At 42.1% G+C, this 21,502-nt stretch overlaps 1 protein-coding gene across 3 annotated transcripts in view; it reads right to left on the minus strand.

The window, feature by feature from the left end:
• ARHGAP18 (Rho GTPase activating protein 18) overlaps nt 1-21,502 on the minus strand; it is a 121,491-nt gene that overhangs the window by 86,068 nt on the left and 13,921 nt on the right. The window contains exon 1 of one of the 3 annotated variants that reach the window (XM_073337272.1): nt 1,926-2,131. The exons of 1 other annotated variant lie outside the window; for it this stretch is intronic. In XM_073337272.1, coding sequence (XP_073193373.1) covers nt 1,926-2,038 — 113 coding nt within the window. In that variant the 5' untranslated portion in view covers nt 2,039-2,131. Of the gene's footprint in view, nt 1-1,667; nt 1,715-1,925; nt 2,132-21,502 lie in introns of those variants that run through there. One more of the 3 variants, XM_073337275.1, reaches the window with a different exon arrangement.

The raw sequence follows: 21,502 nt of genomic DNA on the forward strand, positions 1-21,502 counted from the left end.
CCACTAGCTGTCACCTTCAGCCCCCAACTAAAACCCCTCCAACGCATTATTAAGGATCTACAACCTATCCTAAGGATGACCCAACACTCTCACAAATCTTGGGAGACAGGCCAGTCCTTGCCTACAGACAGCCCCGCAACCTGAAGCAAATACTCACCAACAACCACATACCACACAACAGAACCACTAACCCAGGAACTTATCCTTGCAACAAAGCCCGTTGCCAATTGTGCCCACATATCTATTCAGGGGACACCATCACAGGGCCTAATAACATCAGCCACACTATCAGAGGCTCGTTCACCTGCACATCCACCAATGTGATATGTGCCAGCAATGCCCCTCTGCCATGTACATTGGTCAAACTGGACAGTCCCTACGTAAAAGAATAAATGGACACAAATCAGATGTCAAGAATTATAACATTCATAAACCAGTCGGAGAACACTTCAATCTCTCTGGTCACGCAATCACAGACATGAAGGTCGCTATCTTAAAACAAAAAAACTTCAAATCCAGACTCCAGTGAGAAACTGCTGAATTGGAATTCATTTGCAAATTGGATACTATTAATTTAGGCTTAAATAGAGACTGGGAGTGGCTAAGTCATTATGCAAGGTAGCCTGTTTCCTCTTGTTTTTTCCTCCCCCCCCCCCCCCGATGTTCTGGTTTAACTTGGATTTAAACTTGAAGAGTGGTCAGTTTGGATGAGCTATTACCAGCAGGAGAGTGAGTTTGTGTGTGAATGGGGGTGGGGGGATGTGAGAACCTGGATTTGTGCAGGAAATGGCCCAACTTGATTGTCATGCACATTGTGTAAAGAGTTGTCACTTTGGATGGGCTATCACCAGCAGGAGAGTGAATTTGTGTGGGGGGGTGGAGGGTGAGAACCTGGATTTGTGCTGGAAATGGCCCAACCTGATGATCACTTTAGATAAGCTATTACCAGCAGGACAGTGGGGTGGGAGGAGGTATTGTTTCATATTCTCTGTGTTTATATAAAGTCTGCTGCAGTTTCCACGGTATGCATCCAATGAAGTGAGTTGTAGCTCACGAAAGCTCATGCTCAAATAAATTGGTTAGTCTCTAAGGTGCCACAAGTACTCCTTTTCACTTTACAAGCAAGTTTTCCACTCAGTGCCTTTAGCTGCAGTGAATATTTACTATTTCTAGCACACACACAGAAGCAGGAAACAATTGACCAAGTATGAGGTAATTAGAAAAAAAAAATCAGCCAGAGGAAAAAAAGAACAAAGTACACAGAGCCTATTTGCACCACATGTTCCTCTCACTCTCTAGAGATAACCACATCACCTTGTGCCAGTGATGAGCTGTTTTGTTGGAGTCAAACTTGTTCTTATGAACAGTAGCAATATACATACACATGGATTGTGCAGGTCTCTCCTCCACCCACACCTCAAGTGAAAGGGCAGCACGCGCCACCCCCCCCCCCCCCCCCCGCATCCAAAAGCAAAGATCAGGTAAGCCCAATGGGAGGGGGGAGTTTTTTGCTGCTTGACTCCACCAGTTTGTGTTTTCATCCTGTCCTGTTTACCAGTTAAGAATAGTAATTTTGCAGGCAGAAAGTGTGTTTCTACCTGCTGTACACTAAAGGCATTAAAGACTCCCAATCTGTGGGAGCTCATGTGCTGTCCCTGAAAATGCACCTGTTCCAGACGTTAATAAGTCTCCAAACCATGCCCTGCGCCTCATTGCAAGAGAGCAACTTCTGACGTTTTCCAAACTCTGCTCCTCTGATCTGTAACCTACAGGCTGCACCCCCGAGCCTTTGTACTGAAGCCTAGGACAGCATTCCTGCGTCAACGGGTTGCGCGGTAGCGGCAGCAGCGTCTCCCCCAGCTGAGACTGCCTCTGCATTGCCGGTCTCCCTGAGCAGGTGAAGTTTCCCGTGCACTGCACCTTACCTTGAGGGGGACGTTTCTTCGCTCTCTTTCGCATTACTCCCGGCCACGGCACTGTTGCCGCTGGGGTGGTATGCTGTTAAAACCACTCCTGGGGAAGCAGACAGCCAGTTCATGGTGCGAGTAGCAGCATAATTTGCCAAGATACTAAGGCAAAGAAGGGTAATGAAGTTCCTGCCAGCGCCTCGCTTGGCAACTCAGCTCATTAGCATCCCCCAGCTCCTCCTCTGAAGATCCGCGTTTGCAAAACAGAGGAGGAAGGAGGGGAGGAGTTAATTATGTGAAATGCTTCCTGTCTCTCCAGTTAGACTCTGATTCATGAGTATTGTTAAACAAGGCGATTTCTTGCTCCTTTGCAGTGTTTTACTATAATCTTGAACATTTAAATAGGGTATATTCAACTAGTCAGTACAAGTGTAGAAAGAAACTTATTCACTAGACAATATTAGGTCCCAGGAAAAGAGTTTTGTTTTCCAATTCCTGTTTTCAGATGGCTTTTGTTTTGGTTTTTTTATCCCCCCTGGTCACTGAAACGTGAGTTGCCACTATCCTTAACCCCTTGCTGCGAGGATTCAGGACTTCCAGAATACACACAGCTAAGGCAAACAGGAGTACAGCAGAGAAGAGCTGATATAACCAGATTCATATAGATCTCCCAGCTCAGACTGTACTCATAATGATTACCCAGCTTAGCTTTCTAAAATACAGCAAATTCTTTTGTCAGTTTTGAACCATTAAGAAACTTACAGGCAGCCTATCAAGCCAGTCTCTCACTTCTCCCCTCCCCCCCTTCCACCGCAAATAAGCACTGGACATATAAAATACTACATTCTATTTTTGGTATTTTATATGATGGTAGTCAGGATCTGGGTCCCATTGTGGTAGGTGCTGTGGAAACTCCAAAATTGACAACGTTCCTGCTCTACAATCTCAGGCCCTGATCCTGCATGCTTTTTTTCTTTACTCCTGTGAGGACTCCCACTGACTTCAACTTGACTATTTTTGTGAGTATAGTTATATACACGTAGGGGTGTAGCAGGATCAGGGTTAACTTATGACGGGGCACAACTAATTATTGTGAGAAACAAAGAGTAGGAAAAGGGAGAGAGGGAGGAAGAGGGTAACAATAATAGTTGTTTCCATAGGATAGCAATATTTGTAAATCAAAGGTTCTGAATCAGTTTATTTCCATAAAATGAGTATATAAGAGCAATCTCCACTAGCCTTCCATGTAAGATGGCTTTAAAAAGCCTTAATACAATATTACTAGTCTAGAATTAAAAGGATACAGACAACTGAAAAATCAGACTTCAGCCTGAAAATTTTTTACCTATTACAAGTGATAGCCTCAGAGTGCTATAACTAGAAGATGAGGAGAAAAACACATTTTTCTTCCATTGGTTTATGCACCAGACAGCACTTAGTGCACAGTCTGTGTCACTGAATCACTATAGACAATTTCCCTTGTTAGCATTTTTCACATGAGTTTTTATTAGAAAAAATAGTTGTAACTGGCAGTGGGAAGTAATGGCAGGCGCATTGTCCCCAGTGTGATGGAGCAGCCCTGAGGCTTTTCAGACTTGCACCTAGCTGCCAATAGCTCCAAGGCAACATTTTGACAATCGGGCACTAATTGGGGTAGCCAGAATGCAGGGGGTGCCTGGTCAGGCCTTTTTTCTCATAGACATACCACCTGCATGGAGGGTTGGGTGGGGAGGTGCTGTTCCCCCCTCCCCATACCATCCATAAATTCTCAAGAGTCCAGATCTATGGGCTTTCCAGTTGGTTTGTGTTGGCTATCGGAGTCAAAGCAAAGGTTCTGTCCCAGTGCATTCAAAGCTATGATTTTCACAATCATAATGAGTCCCTTTCTGTACATCTATAAAAATACTTACACCATAAACCTCTGTATCTAAATTATTCTGTGTACCATAAATGAATTTCTTGATTTCTGCATATTGTAATTTTAGACTGTTTCCTTTTACTTTTTTTAAATAAACAAAGATTACACATAGAAATAAAAGCTGCTATGCACATGCATGTGTGTCTGTGTGGTTTAATATCCAGTGAGTTCAGTGCACAAAACAAGATGCTGGCTAGCATGCAAATGCATGGAGTTCTGTACCTACATTTATTTAAATGATCACACATTGAAATAAACATACTGTATATGGCAATCGTTAGTCCCTTTATCTTTCTGCCTGGCTGATCTCCAAAATGGAGATTCAATAATTTTGACCTAGGGCCACTCTGAAAGTGTTCCCTAGCTGAGAATGTGCCCTCATGGTTGAATACTGAGAGTCACTAAGCAAGATCAACACATGCTTCAGAAACCTCTCTCTCAAACAGAAGTTGGTCCAATACAATATTACCTCACCCATCTTTCTGTAATATCTTGGGTCCAACATGGCAGCGACAGCAGCACTTTATAGAATGTGTCCTTCAGAGCCCATCTTGAGCACAGTTGCTACTTATAACCATTGATCTGGCAGAGTTAATGAGTGAAATTCTGACCCTGTTAAAGCCAATGAGAGGTTTTTGCCAGTGGGACCAGGACTTCATTCAACAGTTTTTCCCTTGGAGGAGTGGCTACAGAATACCTGACTGCATATTCTCTCACTGCTGGGGAAGGGGTAATATCCCTGTAGAAGTGGGAGAAGCTGCCCAAGGAAATTCAGTTGTGCATCTGTGGGCCAGCAATTGTAGAGGTTCCTTTCCACTATGCAATCTTTGAGGGCCATCTTCTGCCTGGTCCGTAGATATTTATGCAGAGTTTGTTTTTTGTTTGTGGGGGGAGGGAGAGGAGAAATGGCAATTCTGCCTGACCCTGATGAGGGCTCTTGTAAGATGCTTTCTACGGCTATGCTCGTATGCTGCCCGTGCAAGGGCTAGCGAACCGGTTGAAATGTTTTCAACTGAAATTTGTGTAAAAATGGCCATTTTTAAATGAATTTGTGTGAAAATTTTCATTCTTTGACTTTTACAATTTAAATTATCAACATTTTAATAAATATTCTTAACCCCATTCTTACGGGAAAGATTTTGTTAAATAACTTCAATAAATATTTCTGAGGAAAAAGGGGGAAGGGATAAAACCAGTCTATTCTGAACACTTTGAAAGTTTGTTTTCATTCTTAAGTCAGATGCAGCATGCAGAACTGCACCTCATGCCCACAGGGGAGAGCAAAGGCTGCTATCTCCTTATTTCCCCTAGGAATGCCCAGCACCCCAAAGGAGATGGGGAGGGAAGGAAGCAGGCCCACTGTTCCACCTTATACACTCCCACCAGAAGGGGCAAGTTAACTTCACGCTCTAGAGGAGTATAGTAGCAAGGGTACTGCCAGAGCATATCTTGGAGCTGTGAAAATGCCTCCTTGGTGCTCTCCTTGACCTGATGCAGCTCCACACCATATCTTATGGGCTCTATCTTAATGGCACAATTTGGGGCCTGATTCTGGTCACACTTAGCTGACAATTGGAGTTACTCAAATTTTACACCAATGTGAAACCAGAAGCTATAGCCCTGTTAACGAATATCACTGCCCGTACTAATCTTTTTGTTTTAATACACATGAAATTGTTAAGTAGTCCGTTTTTAAGTGAAAGTTCTTTTGCACTTTTTTAATATTGAAAACATATATAAATACTAAGATCTTCAGGACTTTGTGGATTTTTAAATTTTCAGGATGCGTGCATACCAAACATTTTACTCGGTTACAAATCATCCTGTAACAACTAAATAAAAATATTTAAAGTATCATAGAATATCGGGGTTGGAAGGGACCTCAGGAGGTCATCTAGTCCAACCCGCTACTCAAAGCAGGACTGATCCCCAATTAAATCATCCTAGCCAGGGCTTTGTCAAGCCTGACCTTAAACTTCTAAGGAAGGAGATTCCACCACCTCCCTAGGTAATGCATTCCAGTGCTTCACCACCCTCCTAGTGAAATTTTTTTTCCTAATATCCAACTTAAATCTCCCCCCATTGTATTGTATGTTTACTTCAGGCATTTCAAAGCAATTTGCCTGAACAGAATACAGATTAGGTGCTATAAGAATAAAAATGTAAGATGCCTTTTGTTTGGTAAGCATCCTAAAAGATGCCATAATTAAGGCATAATGCACTGTGCTTCTTCTGTAAAAGAAGAATACAGGAACAAGATGCAACCAATGTGGTGACACTAGGGACTGTTCAAAGAAAATTGTACTGCAAATGGAAAAGGAAGAAGGCAGATAAAGAAGAATACTCACACTCTGTTTAAGGAATGCAGGGAAAAGATGGGGGTGGCAAAAAACTTAGAATGTGTTATTACTAGCCAAATAGAGAATAAGAACTTTATTAAATATATTGGAGGGGGAAAAGTTATTAGAAAGAGAGTAGTTCCATTAATAAATGACAGTGGTTGAATTAATGCTGACACAGAATTAGCAGAGATATTTAAGAGGAGAATTCAGTCTCTTTAACAAGACAAATAAGATTGGCCCAATAAATGATTTGATTTTTCAAATGTGCTGAGCACACAACAGCTCTCGTGGTCTTAAGAGCTTAATGCTAGGGATGCATTTAAAAAAAAAAAAACTTGGTCACTGTGTTTGGCAGTCTGATGGAATCAAATTCCATTCTTTTGCATTGATGTAAATCCAGAGTAACTCCACTTCCTTCAGGAAATTACTCTAGATCTATATTGAAGTAACCAAGAACCCAATCTGGCCCTAAATATATACAGGTTATGTTGTACATTGATGTGAATGCCACCATTTTCCTCCACTAATGTAAGTAAGGTATTCTCTCCCAATAGAAATTCTGTGCTCAGTAAATACTGAGTTTGCAGTAAATATTTCTGTTCTTACCAGGAATGGAAATATGTATTTGAAAGAAGGCATACAAGTCAGTATTATCAATCAAGTATACTTGAGGGCAGGATTGAGACATATGACTTTCAGCTACTTGAGAAATATTACTGATTTGCTGTCTTGTATCAATCTCTTTTGCTAGAGCATGCAAGGGTGTAATCAGGAAGGCCTAGGCACAATTGGAGTTGCAGCTAGCAAGGGATGTGAAGGGTAACAAGAAGGGTTTCTACAGGTATGTTAGCAACAAGAAGGTTGTCAGGGAAAGTGTGGGACCCTTACTGAATAGGGGAGGCAACATAGTGATAGATGATGTGGAAAAAGCTGAAGTACTCAATGCTTTTTTTTTTTTTTTTTTTTTTTTTTGCCTCAGTCTTCGCAGACAAGGGCAGCTCCCAGACTGCTGCACCGGACAACACAGTATGGGGAGGAGGTGAGTTGCCCTCAGTGGTGAAATAACAGGTTAAGGACTATTTAGAAAAGCTGGACTTGCACAAGTCCATGGGTCCAGATCTAATGCATCTAAAGGTGCTGAGGGAGTTGGCTGATGTGATTGCAGAGCCATTGGCCATTATCTTTGAAAATTCGTGGCGATCAGGGGAGGCCCTAGACAATTGGGAAAAGGCAAATATAGTGCCCATATTTTAAAAAGGGAAGAAAGAGAACCTGGGGAACTACAAACCGATCAGCTTCACTTCAGTCCCTGGCAAAATCATGGAACAGGTCCTCAAAGAATCCACTTGGAGAAGAGGAAGGTGATCAGGAACAGTCAACATGGATTCACCAGGGCAAGTCATGCCTGACCAACCTGATTGCCTTCTATGATGAGATAACTGGCTCTGTGGATATGGGGAAAGCGGTGGACGTGATATATCTTGACTTTAGCAAAGCGTTTGATATGGTCTCCCACAGTATTCTTGATAGGAAGTTAAAGTAGTATGGATTGGATGAGGACTATAAGGTGGATAGAAAGCTGGCTAGATTGTCGGACTCAAAAAGGTACTAATCAACGGCTCGATATCTAGCTGGCAGCCAGTATCAAACTGAGTGCCCCAGGCGTCAGTCCTGGGGCCGGTTTTGTTCAACATCTTTATTAATGATCTGGATGATGGGATGAATTCCACCCTCTGCAAGTTCACAGATGACACAAAACTGGGGGGAAAGGTAGATACACTGGAGGGTAGGGATACGGTCCAGAGTGACCTAGACAAATTGGAGGACTGGGCCAAAAGAAATCTGATGAGGTTCAACAAGGACAAGTGCAGAGTCCTGCACTTAGGACGGAAGAATCCCATGCACCACTACAGGCTGGGGACCGACTGACTAAGCACAGTTCTGCAGAAAAGGACCTGGGGATTACAGTGGATGAGAAGCTGGATATGAGTCAGCAGTGTGCCCTTGTTGCCAAGAAGGCCAACGGCATATTGGGCTGCATTAGTAGGAGCATTGCCAGTAGATCCAGGGAAGTGATTATTCCCCTATATTTGGCATTGGTGAGGCCTGGAGTATTGTGCCCCACTACAAAAGGGATGTGGACAAATTGGAGAGAGTCAAACAGAGGGCAACAAAAATGATTAGGGGGCTGGGGCACATGACTTACAAGGAGAGGCTGAGGGAACTGGGGTTATTTAGTTTGCAGAAGAGAAGCATGAGGGGGGATTTGATAGCAGCCTTCAACTACCTGAAGGGGGTTCCCAAAGAGGATGGAGCTAGGCTGTTCTCAGTGGTGGCAGATGACGGAACAAGAAGCAATGGTCTCAAGTTGCAGTGCGGGAGGTATAGTTTGGATATTAGGAACACTATTTCACTAGGAGGGTGGTGAAGCACTGGAATGGGTTACCTAGGGAGGTGGTGGAATCTCCATCCTTAGAGGTTTTTAAGGCCCAGCTTGACAAAGCCCTGGCTGGGATGATTTAGTTGGTGTTGGTCCTGCTTTGAGCAGGGGATTGGACTAGATGATCTCCTGAGGTCTCTTCCAACCCTAATATTCTATCATTCTATAGAGCTCAAGACTTTAAAAGATTACAGTGCCTCATTTGATGTGCATTGGTAAAACATGACTACTTGTACACAGTTACATTACCCAGTTAGATCACTCAGGTTCCAAACACCGATTATAAAGTGTTTGGTGTGAGATCTTTACACAGCAATTGTACCTACAGTAATATTCTTTACTACTATCTTTACAGAGCATATGTATAAATTAGTTTGAACTATACATGATTAGCAGTTCACTATGTAACTGAAATTTATTCTTTTTTTCCTTCCTTTTTTCCCCAAAATACTTTCATTGTACAGATTTTTCCACATTCATCTTATGGATGATTTTCGGAGTCTGTCTTCTCCAGATATGGCAGCATCACCAGTTTAAAGAGCCAACCACTAAGCAACCCTGTCTTGTGGTGCCATGTCAACAGGAACAGGTTCCAAATTCAATTCTATGACACTACACCAATTTATTCTAGTTGACGCTCTGACTACACATATAGATGTCCCAGGACCACAAACACAACACTACAATGAGATCACAAGTTTGTTCAGTGACTCACTAGGTATATTTCTAATGATCTGGTACTTGAGAATCCCTGTCACTGAAGATTTTTAAGAACAGGTTTTACAAACGCATGTCAGGGACGGTCTATGTATACTTAGTTCTGCCTCAGCCTGAGGGAATGGTCTAGATGACCTCTTGAGGTCCCTTCCAGGCAGTGATGGATTAACCAGTGGGCCAATGGGGTCCGTGCCCAGGGACCTTGGCCGATTGGGGGGCCCAGAAAAATGGGCACCCTTGAGCCCCAACCCACCCACCCGGCGTGCCCGTCGGGGAACCGGGTTGAGGTGCAGGGGCTTGCCCTGGTCTGCCCACCTTGCACTTCTGCCAGAGAGTGGGGCAAGCCCCCCGCATTCACAGCCAGCTCTGTGGCAGGAGTGCTGGAGGGCGGGGGGGGGGGGGGCGGAGGAGGGCAAGCCCCTGCACTGATCCCATTTCCCCAGCAGGAGTGCAGGGCGCATGGGGATTGCAAGCAGAAGGGGTAGGGTGAGGAGGGGCCCCCACTTGCTTTGTCCTAGGGTCCCACAAAAACTTAATCCACCTCTGCTTCCAGGCCTATGTTTCTGTGATCCTACCAATACTTTCTTCTCTTGGACAGTGTGTGTTTGTCTAAACTAGTCTAGACCAATTTTAAACTGAGCTGAAATCATCCCATCACCCTTGCATCCTGATCCACATTCATATAAAACAGTGGCAGCCTTTCCTTTTTCCAGTTTGTGTTTGTGGGTTCCAAATAACAGATGAAGGCATGAAATGAAAAGCTGCTCATGTAGTATATGCTGAATGCAAACCTATATTAAACTGACCACTTGATATGGTATTCCACTCTATGTAAAGATCCACATATGTTAATACTATTCTATAGCCGCAGATGAATAACAGAAATAATATAGATGAGGTCTTGTATAGAATGCTTAGTGTGGTTCTGTTGTGCCAACAAACAGCAAAGCAGATTCAACAGTTTAATTTAGCTGAACGTGCAACATGTGGTACATAAAAATCAGAATAATCAAGACTCTATTGATATACTGTTCTGGTGTATAGGCAGTGATTTAGATCAGCATAGTTATGCAACGGAATTAAATATGGGCATGAAACCACACTCTTTGTCCACAGAGAAGCTGATCACGTGTTCAGTAGCTGGCATGTTATGTGCATTCTTAGGGTCTGATCCTGAGAGGTGCTGAACACTCTAAACTTTCATTATATTGATGTGTTGGGGTTGCTCAGCAGTACTCAAGGATAGCTCCATACACAGGGAATTTTTCATGAGCAGCATATGACAGATGCAGCAGCAGCAAAATGGTGCAAGAGAACAAATACTTTGTGGTTCACCGACAGTCCAACCAGCCTCCCCTCCATTTGTAATCTTTTTATACAAATACATAATTAATTTAATTATGCAGATTAATTAAGAAAAAAGAAACCAGCAACACTTTTCACTGTTCCCCTTCCTCCTGGAAACTGTTCTAAAATGCATGTGGTGCACTCTACTGGCTGCTTTGGTAATTATTATTTTTCAATGAGTTCATGATGAATAATTGGTTATTGGTGCATTTTTTGAGATTATCCAAATGAAGACTAATACACACATGAATTAATCTAAAACAAATCCCCCTATACTTTTGATTGGATGAGGTTCTTGTTTGATTTGTTGCTTTTGGCTGATATGTAGCTGCTGTGTTTAACATAGAGGTGGCTGAGTTTCAATGGTGAGTAAAGTGCACTCATTTATCTGCTTTTTACAACATATGTCTGGGAGAAGTGGTTAGTCTAGTGGCTAAGCATGGGATTTGGGAGTCTGTAGTCCTTAGCTTCATTCCTAGACCAGTCATTTACTTTTTGTGACCTTTGTACAAGCCACCTAACAGTGCCCTGCCTCAGTTTACCTATCTATACAATGAGGTTAATATGTATATTACAGAGCTGTCTGAGGCCTATTTAATGCTTGTTAAATTGTTTTAAAAGTCACTCCCTAAGTGCAAAGTATTGTTCATGTCCTTTTGTGCATGTTACATTGAGGATAAAATGATGCAGTTTTGGATTGAACTGTCTGTATTAATGAGGGCAGGGTAATGTCTTCAGGAACAAATGCTAAATCTACTGTGCTTGAGTTCTGGTTAGTGACTCTACCAGAGATACAGGAAGTTTGGGGAGAAACTATATGACAAAACCTATGCTTTGGACCCAGATCACCTCTGGCTAGTGAAAATCAGTGTTGGGGAGCTAGGCCCATTTTCAGTGCTGACTGTCAATACCTCCATTACAGTGGGCAGATTGCTGCCTTCTCTGAAGGACGCCCAAGAAACTACCATGTGGCCCTGACAAATGTGGCCAATTATAACGCTAAACTAAATCTTCCAAGTTTTGTTAAAACCATTCTTATCATCATTCTTGTCTTTTCAATATCCAACTGCCTTTAATCTTAACCCAGTCAAGTCTGGGTTTTAACCTGGGTATGGCATGGAAAGTGCACTGGTCACATTAGTGGCCAATGATGGATGCAGATCAGGTGTCCATTCAAATACTGTTCTCCATGAGGAGTTGTTGATTTGACTGCAGACTGCAGCTGAGGTGGGGGAGATTGCTCAGATACTTTCTTGCTGCGCATTCCCAGAGGAAGGCTTTTGTGCAATTCCTTTCTTGCACTGAGGATGCTCTCACATGGGGTTTCAGAGGCTTCTATTTTATCTCCCTTGTACAATGGGTGTATGGGACCATTGTCAGGGTCAGTGTGAGGCAGAAGCTGTGATGTATTCAGTATGCTGATAACTCAAGTCTGTGTCTCAGCCAATCTAGACAATGAACTGAATGCTGTATCCAGTGTCTGGTGGCTACAGTGGGAATTGGATGAGGGTTAGTTGGCTCCAGCTTTAACCAAGTCAGATGGAAATGATGATGGTAGGTAGGGAGAAGCTATCTGAAAAAATCCAGATGATATCTGCTGCTTTGATTAAAGATGTGTGTCTGCCATTTGTTAATATTCAGGTTCACAGGAAACCTGTGCATACAGCTAGTTCTCAGGGTGGTCTTGGATGATCAGGTATGAGAGGGAGCCAGGATGGTTTTTGTCAATTTACATCTGGCTAGGAGTTAGCAACCAATTATTTCAGATGCTCTCCAAGTCACTTTGCAGTTTGGTTCTGTCCTCTTTTCTTTGTTACCCCTCCAATTTTGCTGTTGCCTGTAAATATAACCACAGCTGAATGTACACCAGAGAAACACCTGTTAATGTAAAACATGAAGCAGCCAGGCAAGATAGAAAGGTGCGGGGGGCGGTTTTTTGGGTTTTGTTTTTTTTAAGCTTAGTCAGTCGAAAAAGCCTATGAAAATAGTGAGTCCTGGACTAGGACACAGCTATCTGGAAATGTTGTTGCGTGAAGATAATAGATGCTTCAAACTGTAAGAGAAGCAATTGCATGGACCACCATTGGTCCACTGACCACAGTTTGAGAATCTTTGCCCTAATGAGGAGTCCGGTGGCACCTTAAAGACAAACAGATTTATTTAGGCATAAGCTTTTGTGGAGAAAAAAAAACACTTAGATGTGGGGTTTTTTACCCATGAAAGCTTATGCCCAAATAAATCTGTTCGTCTTTAAGGTGCCACCAGACTCCTTGTTAGTCTGTATCCACAAAAACCATATGGCTATGCCTCTGATACATTGCCCTAATGGGATAATATCTATTGCTCAGAAGTATTCCTCTGATCTACTACTGGTCTTAGTGTCCTAGGGAGTTGAAGTCCCCAAATCGCTGCCAGTCTTGGGTTTCCGACAAGTTGCCATACTCATTCTTGCTACACTTGCAGATTGTAGAAATGATCAAATGAAGAAATCCAAGTAACGTATACAACATTACCATGCCTTGGGCATAAATTGGCTCTGACAGCACAACTGAGCACTCAAATTTTACAGTTATGTTTGATTATAAGTATCTAACTTTATGGCACCTTGTTTTTTTTATTCTGGAGTTGAATTCTTAGTACGGTTTCTTGTAGCTAGAACTGGTCAAATATTGAACAAAAATATTCACAAACATTCATCAGAATAAAAACTGGAACTTTCATTTGATACTATCTGTCCCTGTGGTGGGGCGGTGCCCCACCCCCATGCCAGATTGGGCTACAACAGGCCAGAGCAGCTGCACAAGGTGGCAGACAATCAGGGAGGGCCTGTTAGAGAGCCAATCAGGGCCAGTACTACAGCCAGCCAATCAGGGCTAGGCTAGGCCCTATATAAAGACTGCCCTGGAAGGGAGCAGGCAGTCTCTTTCACGCCTTCAGAGGGTGAAGGTCTGTCTTCTGCATGAGGAGACTAGCACCAGGGACAGTGCAGTGAGCAGGAGGGAACTTCCGCCCGGTACCTGTTGGGCTGCGGGCCCTGAGAAAAAGGGCCTAGCCAGTCCAAAGGGACAGAAGGGGAAATGGCCCAGGCAGAGAGATGGACAAAGAGAGAGAAGGAGGGCAGGCAGGAAGGCTGCTACCAAAGCGTCCCTGGGTTGGGACCCAGAGTAGAGGGTGGGCCTGGGTTTCCCCCTTCCCCCTTGCACTTCTACCTGGCCATTTGGAGTGGCCATCACGGACTGCACCAGACCCTTGCCAAAAGGGGTTAGACTTTGAGGTGTGGTTGGTCATTGTGGCTGGGGCAAAGAGAAGGACTGCTGATAACACCAAACCCCCAGAAGGAGTTGAGACCGGAGCAGTGGGCACTGCCGGAGGGCAGTGTCCTGAAGAGGATGCCGCAAGCTGGGAGCAACGTGGGTCGAGATGCCAATCTAGGGCAAGAGATGGACGGGACGCCATAGGCAGAGGGCACTCTGCATGAGTTGAGCTAATTCCCAGAGCAAACAGCAGGAGGCGCTGTGGTGGTGAGTCCCAACCCTGTCACAGTCCCCTTTTATTTGCTTTTTCACAAGCATTCATCTGTGTGAAATTTATTTCAAATGAATATTCATAGGAAGGAAAATCACTGAAGAATTGTGCAACCATTTGCACTAGAAATCATGATGGGCCTATTCAGATGGCTCTTTGGGGGTTTGGGAATCAGCCAGTCAGGGCTGAAAACATACCGCTCACACAGCATGAATTGTGAATCCTCAAAGTGACAGCTATGGTGAATTGTGTGTAAGCATTTACAGGTTAACACACAACCATGTAAATTATTCACAAATAATTTTAAATAAGTAGCAAATTTCTAAAAAATAATCCTGTTAACAGTCAAAGATTAAACTTTTGTTTATGGCTAGCTTGCCCAGCTCTGCTTACAACAATGCCCACCCTATTGTGATAGGGTAGGAAAGCAATGTGATAATAGTATAGGAAGGAACAGAAAAATATAGGGCACAAGAACATATTAATGCTGGGTATTCTGGATGTAGTAAATTCAGTTACTCTTTTGTAACTCAAAGAGTTTACCTAGATCAGATGTAAACTGTGTGGTTTCTGCAGAGAGAACTATTTATAGGGTTTACTTGAGATTTTCACAAAAAAGTGTTTCTGTGACATTAGTCAGACTTATTTTGACTGTCAGTGTAGTAGCTTAATATTTGCTGGCTCTCTCACTATCGTATATTTACACAAGAACATATTGCTAACCCTGAGTACAGCAAACAGACAGCAGAAAAGATGAAACACTTGTTACAAATTTTACTAATCTGCATGCGTATATATTGCAGTCTATATGCACACACAATATAAGGGCAAACCCACCCTTCCAGGAGGGAGCTAAGCAGAGGGCATGGAATGCTGCTGAGTCTTTAGTATAAGAGACTACTGCTCTCACTGGCAAGCAAGACTAAGAGTGAGCAACTGCAACATGCTAATATGCACTTCTTTGCCCCACTTTGGAGGAGGAAACACATGCACACCCCTCACCAGCATGTGCTGCTGATTCCACCACAAGTAATAGCAAGTTGGGAGTACAATACACATCCTCTCTAACCAATGGATTAGATCTTTCTGTGACAGGTGCAGTGACTGGAACTGTAGTTAGCACCCCCTCCTACAACTTTCTTCAGTGCTGTACAGAGGACCTACACTGATGCTTTGGCAAGTGGAAGTTGAACTATGGTCCCATTTAAGTCAGTGGGAATTTTGCCTTGGATTTCAACCACAACAGAGCCAGGATTTCACCTGGGGAGAGAAGACTGTTCCTATGCATCAGAGGATCTCTATACATATGTATCTGAGTGAATTAAATTAAATATAAAGCCCTGTGAAACCAATTGAAAGAGGACCCTAAAATCTGGCTACTAAGACTCTTCTCCAACTCAGTATTTACCCAGATCCCTGCACTGCCAATATTTAAAAATAGAAATAACAATCTGCTTCTTCCTTCCCAGCCTGCAGGAGTAATAGATCAGTTAGTTCAGTGCATTTTTTTTTTTTGCTTGTGTGTGCTAGGGATGTGGGGTGTGAGACTTTACTAAGGGAAAGCTAAATTGAACAAGGAGTTTTCCATTTACTGGAAGTTAAAGTTTGTGACAGGAGCGCTTCCATTTCAACTAGTGAATGTCATCTATTCAGCAATAATTCTGACCATCAGAATTTTTTGACTGGGCTTGAAAATTGTTTTATTTTTACCTTTTTTTCCTTTTGCTGTTTCTGTTGACTGTCGTTAAAACTGTGCAGATAGGAAGTCAGCAGTCTCATTGATTTAAAGCTCAAATTTTCTTGGAGCAAGACTTGAAGTAAGGATGTATTATGATTTTTGTAGAATGTATTATTTAGAAAGTAGATGTTAAGCCTGCTTGCAGCCTCTTTAACCATCAACTCAACAGAATCTGGCAGCTATTAATTTTGTTTTGATTTGGAACATTTTGCAAAAGTACACATATGGAGGCAATAATTTACTGTAGCTTTAATTTGGTTGCCATGTGCTGGCTGAAATATCAAAGCTCCAACCAAGCAGAAGTGCCCCTGCTTTACAAGTCTGACTTTCTCAATTTATAACGGCCATTAATGAATATCATGTTGTATTACGTTAGCAAAGCATTTCATGGGGTAATCCAGTCCCATTCATATGAAAATGATATTGCTTTGTGTTGGGGCCCCACCAATATGGTAATACCATATTATCTGGATTTAAGAGGGCAAACTACAGTATCCTGGTTTAAAGGTTAAAGTCCAAGAGAGATGGTGACAAGTCTCTTGCTCACTTATGCATCTGTCTACACAGCCTACCTACTAGCTGTAGTTTACAGTAATTTTTTAAAAATGTTGCCTTCTGTTTGTTTAATGCTACCGTAATATTTGTGATATTTCCTCAACTAAGCAGAGGAAATATTTTAACTTTTTTGCAAATGGTATCTGTAAAGATTTTAAAAACAAGCAGTCTATCATGCATGCAAATAGTTATTGGAGTACAATGAGTTCAGTGCTACATTTTCCAAGAGCTGGTTGTTGAAAAATTAGTTGCTGTATTTTTGAAGATTGTGAGAATCTATATTTGCAAGGAAGATTGTTACTGTTCATTGCATTGAAATAGGAAGTTGTGGAAATAACCTAATTCAACTGTCTTGTTTTATAACCTTCTCAGCTGTTGAAAGACCTCAGAAATCCTGGCCCCATTAAAGTAAATGGATAAAACACCCACTTCAGTGGGCCCAGGATTTCCTTTCAAGCCAGCTCAACACCAATCTATCATGTTTTTAGCATGTTCTGATCCACATCTGACTGGTTGTAGAACATGCTAAAAATATGCTTGCTTGATGGGCTAAGTGCTGAAACAGCAAAGCAGTTGACGAATTTCGTGAAAGTGAATTAGTGTCTAAGAGCAGATACAAGAGAGTGGTAGGCATCAGTATTTAGTAAATGGTGCACTCAGTTACCTTCTTGCCTTTCTAGCTTTTCCTTTGGGACAATATTTGTTTGGGTTTTTTTGAGGCATAAGTGTGCTTATGAGATGAATCACATAGTATGTTCCTGGGTTTCGCCTCATAAAACCTTTGACATTTTTTACTGGATATGTCAGTGTTTTTAACTATTTGTGGTAAATGGCACCAATCCTGCAAATAGCTCAGATCAACCCTGTGAGTCCCTAAAGTAACTGAAAGGAAAAAGGCAGTAGGAATTGAGGCAGGGGTGAATATGAATGTCTTTAGAAGGCAAGCTTCTCTCTTCTATCCATGGTTCCACACTGCCAGGGAGATGAAGATAGTCCCAGAGGCAGCACATGTGGGAGAGGAGCAGGGGCATGAAACTCTGCAAGGTTTCATTCACTCATTGAATTTTCCCCAAATTCTTCCACTGAAGGGAGGGAGAATCAGGGTTTGCTCCCGCTACGATCTTCTCTCCTGGAGGAAAAACTGAAAGTTCGGGTTGGGATTTTCTAAAGCACACAAATGACTTAGGAGCATAGGTGCTGGAACAAGCAGTACAGGGGCTACAGCAGCACCCCCTGATTTGAAGTGGTTTCCATCATATACACGGTTTACAGTTTGGTTCAATGGCTTTCAGCACCCCCACTATACAAATTGTTCCAGCACCCCTGCTTTGGAGCACAAGTCCTGTTGAAAATCAATGGGATTTGTGCTCCTAAGGACTAGTCTACACTTCAAAGTTTTGCCCCTGTAACTATGCCAATGTAGTTAAATCAGAAAACAACCCCAGTATAGATGCAGTTATACCATTATAACGGTGTTCACACTGGTACAGTTTATTCCAATTCAGGAACCAAAATAAACTAGACCGGCATAAGACTCTTATACCTGTAAAACTGTATCTATAAATTTAACTGGCATAACTATGTCAGTGGGGAAAAAAAAAATCACTTCCCCCATCCCCCAACTGGTATAGTTATGCTGGTAAATCTTGAAAGGGAGACCAGCCCTGAGTCACTCAAGGTGTTTTGGAAAATCCCACCTTTCAGCATCAAAGCCTGTAGCTTTGGGATCTGCCAGAGGCACAGAGCCACCAGCTCAGAGTCCATGTGCCTGTGTGCTGCCTCTGGGACTCTCTTCATCTCCCTGTCAGTGTGGATCTGTAGATAGTTGAGAGAGGAATGAGACCTTCTAAAACCATTCATTTCTCTCTCTTCCCCCCCCCCCAAATCCCTACTGCCTTTTCACTTTCAGTTGCTTCAGGACGTACTACAAATTAAGTTGCTGTCAAAAATGATTACAACAGATTTGACACTGAAGAGCCCTTCCTTTTTAGAGCCCTAGCTTGAGTATTGTCTATTTGTGGAAGCCTCAGGTTCTACACCTTAATCTATGCAAAGTGAACTTCATTAGAATAATCATAGGAAGATATTTTCATAAGGAATCAGCACTGTGCATAATGTGTAATATAACATTATGCAGAAGTGTATATTTAGTATGTAAGCAAAATAGTTTTTATTTCTTGAATGTTGCCTAACGTACTTGTTACATAGGCAAAAGGGCAACCCTGTTGTTGCCCCATGCAGCAGGTACATCATTTCTGAAGTGCTGACATGTGAGTGGGATTCTGACACCTTAGAATGCTGTCACATTCTTCCTCCGAGCATTCCTGCCTCCAAGGGGTTAAATGTTCTGCTTGTGGAAATACTTTACATTCCCCACCCTTAAATCACTTTTATAACATGTAGGCTAGTTCAATAAACCTGATTCTTCTGATTACAACTGAAATTCTTCTAGAAGGTGAAATATGGCACTTCCTAAAGGGGCCTTAAGATAGTTAAGCCCCTTTTGAAAATCCCAGTCTAAATTTTTGTGCACATCGTGTGTTCAATGTTTTTCCCATTTGGGCCACTGAGGACAATGGGGTGCACAGGTTTAACTGTGGTCAGATGTGGGATGAAATCTCCATTGGAAGTCAATAGGAGTCTCTCTTAACTTTACTGGGAGCTGAAGGCTGACCTGCAGACCATTAAGCTTTTATTTTAACGGGTATCACTCCAGCTTGTTTCACTGGAGTTTTTGTTAAGAACCACAGACTGTGAGCCATTTTCTTTTTATTTATCCCTGAAGTGCCACACTCACTTATGGCACTGTATGAAAACTAGTAACCAACAAGAGTCTTTAAAATTATTTTATATACTTGCAAACAGGCCATTGTCCTTGGATATTCCACCACTCAATTATTTAAGAAGTATTCCAAACAAAAAACTGTTATGAGACTCTTAAGGTTGCACAGTTATGCACCCAATAGTCAATAAATGATTAAATGTAGTCTGCATGCTCAGATGTAACTCTCCCCCTTGTGTGTGCATTACTGTAAAGTCTTTATAGTTCTCAAAAATGTACAATATAATGTATTCAGGGCTGAAAGTAATATAAATTTCTTACCAGTGCCCCAGAAGGGGCATGGCCTCGGGCAGAAGGGGTGTGGCTGGGGATCACCCTCCCCAGCCAGCCCTCTTCTGCTGCCTGGCCCGTGCCACCCGGGGCTCTGGTGGTGATGTAAAAGGCTTGGGCTCTGGTCACTGCCACGGTAATGGCGGCAGCAGCCGGGAGCCCTGGGCCCTTTTATATCGACAGCCCCAGGGCAGCTGCCTCTTTTGCCCCCCAGTGGCCCCACAGCAGCACTTTAATGTCAGCTGCGTACAGGCCTGTATGGGTGGCCACTTCTTACTGGTACACTGTACTGGCCCACTTTCACCTGTGAATATATTCTACAACTTTAGAAACTCAGGAGTAGCATTGTCTGTGCTTTAGTTTGTGTATGCCAGATTCTTTTAAAGTCACTTATTACAAAATACACAGTGAACGGTTCTTGTCCAACATACTCCAAATTAAGGACAACACCACAGCGTAACAGTGGAAAAACTGTTGGTATACATAGGCTACCTGATTTTACAGCCTGATCATTTTTCTAGTTAGTTTTCCTGTCCCCCAATTCCAGCTAATAGAGACTGTGCTGATTGTTGAAAAGAAAATATATCAGTCATGATTGCTGACTTAGGGCCTAATTTGACGACACTTGCTTATGCCAGTGGCACCAATGCCAGATACCACAGTGAAAGGAGTAGTACAATGACCTGAATAGCACAGAGTAAGTTGTAATCAAGTTGCAGAATTGGTCCCTAAATTAATAAAACATAACATAGCTTGGAGGAAATAGACTATTGATACAATTAGTTCTAAGTCAACAAGGCCATACACTATTTTCATTGTCATCAGGATCTAGTAAGTGTACAAGAATAAACAAATTACAAGTATCTAAGCCTGTAGTAAAAACTGCCTATTGTATTTGAGAAATAGTCAAATTAACTTGATGTGGGTGACCCTTTTAAATGTTTTGATCATAAATTTTCTTATTATACAGAAGTGCAACACCCATGCAAAGAGCCTAAGTGTGAGCACATTTAATCTACTGTCCCCAGGAGCAAGATCCTAAAAGTGACTCCCAAACTGGGATTCTCTCTCAAATGATGTTCAGTTTGACCTTCCTTGCAGGAGTAAAAGCAGTTTTACAGCTACATCCCCTGTAGCTGCAACTTTTTAAATACAGAATTAACATTGTTGGCATACTTATCTCCAGCCCACAGGCTTTTCTTTAAACTGCAAGCCAAAAATTTAAGCTCGTAGTGAGTTTTCAGTGTTACCTTAATTTCAGTGAATTATGTATTAGCACAGTAAATATGCTTTTAAATTTGAACACATTTCAGTGAGGCAATACTGCTATATTTTCTGCTCAGTTTGTAAAGGTCAATGTCAGAGTTGTTAATGGGCAAACAGATATCTAGTGATACAATGCCCTATTAATTTCTGACTATTTGGTCACTTGGGTTCACTTAATAGAACACTTGTTCAAGGAATACTACTGTTTAAATACATTTTACTAATGTAAAATATAAATGCCTTGAACATTAAATTGAGCACCTTAAAAAGGGACAAAACAATTAACTATAAAATACCCACGTAGATGGTCAGTTTCTGTATTCTTCTGAAAAATTACACATACACACAGAGGGAAGCCCAATCCTCCTATTCCCATTGAATTTTTTTTTTTTGGTCACTAGGATTGGAGCATGTTAAATAAAATATTTCCTATATGCCAAATCAAGGTAAATGTCACAAATCAAAAAAGCCCTCTTAGGAATTCTTACAAAAACAATACCTGTTTAAAAAACACATTGGCTGTGGTTTTATTTAATGGATTTTTAGTATAACAGAACATACCATATTTCAGACATGGTGGCTTGACTCATAGAACAGTTTCTACATTCTGCAATATCATAGAATCTGTGACTGAC

Source organism: Lepidochelys kempii, chromosome 3 (genome assembly GCF_965140265.1).
Source record: "Lepidochelys kempii isolate rLepKem1 chromosome 3, rLepKem1.hap2, whole genome shotgun sequence".
Classification (NCBI taxonomy): Eukaryota; Metazoa; Chordata; order Testudines; family Cheloniidae; genus Lepidochelys; species Lepidochelys kempii.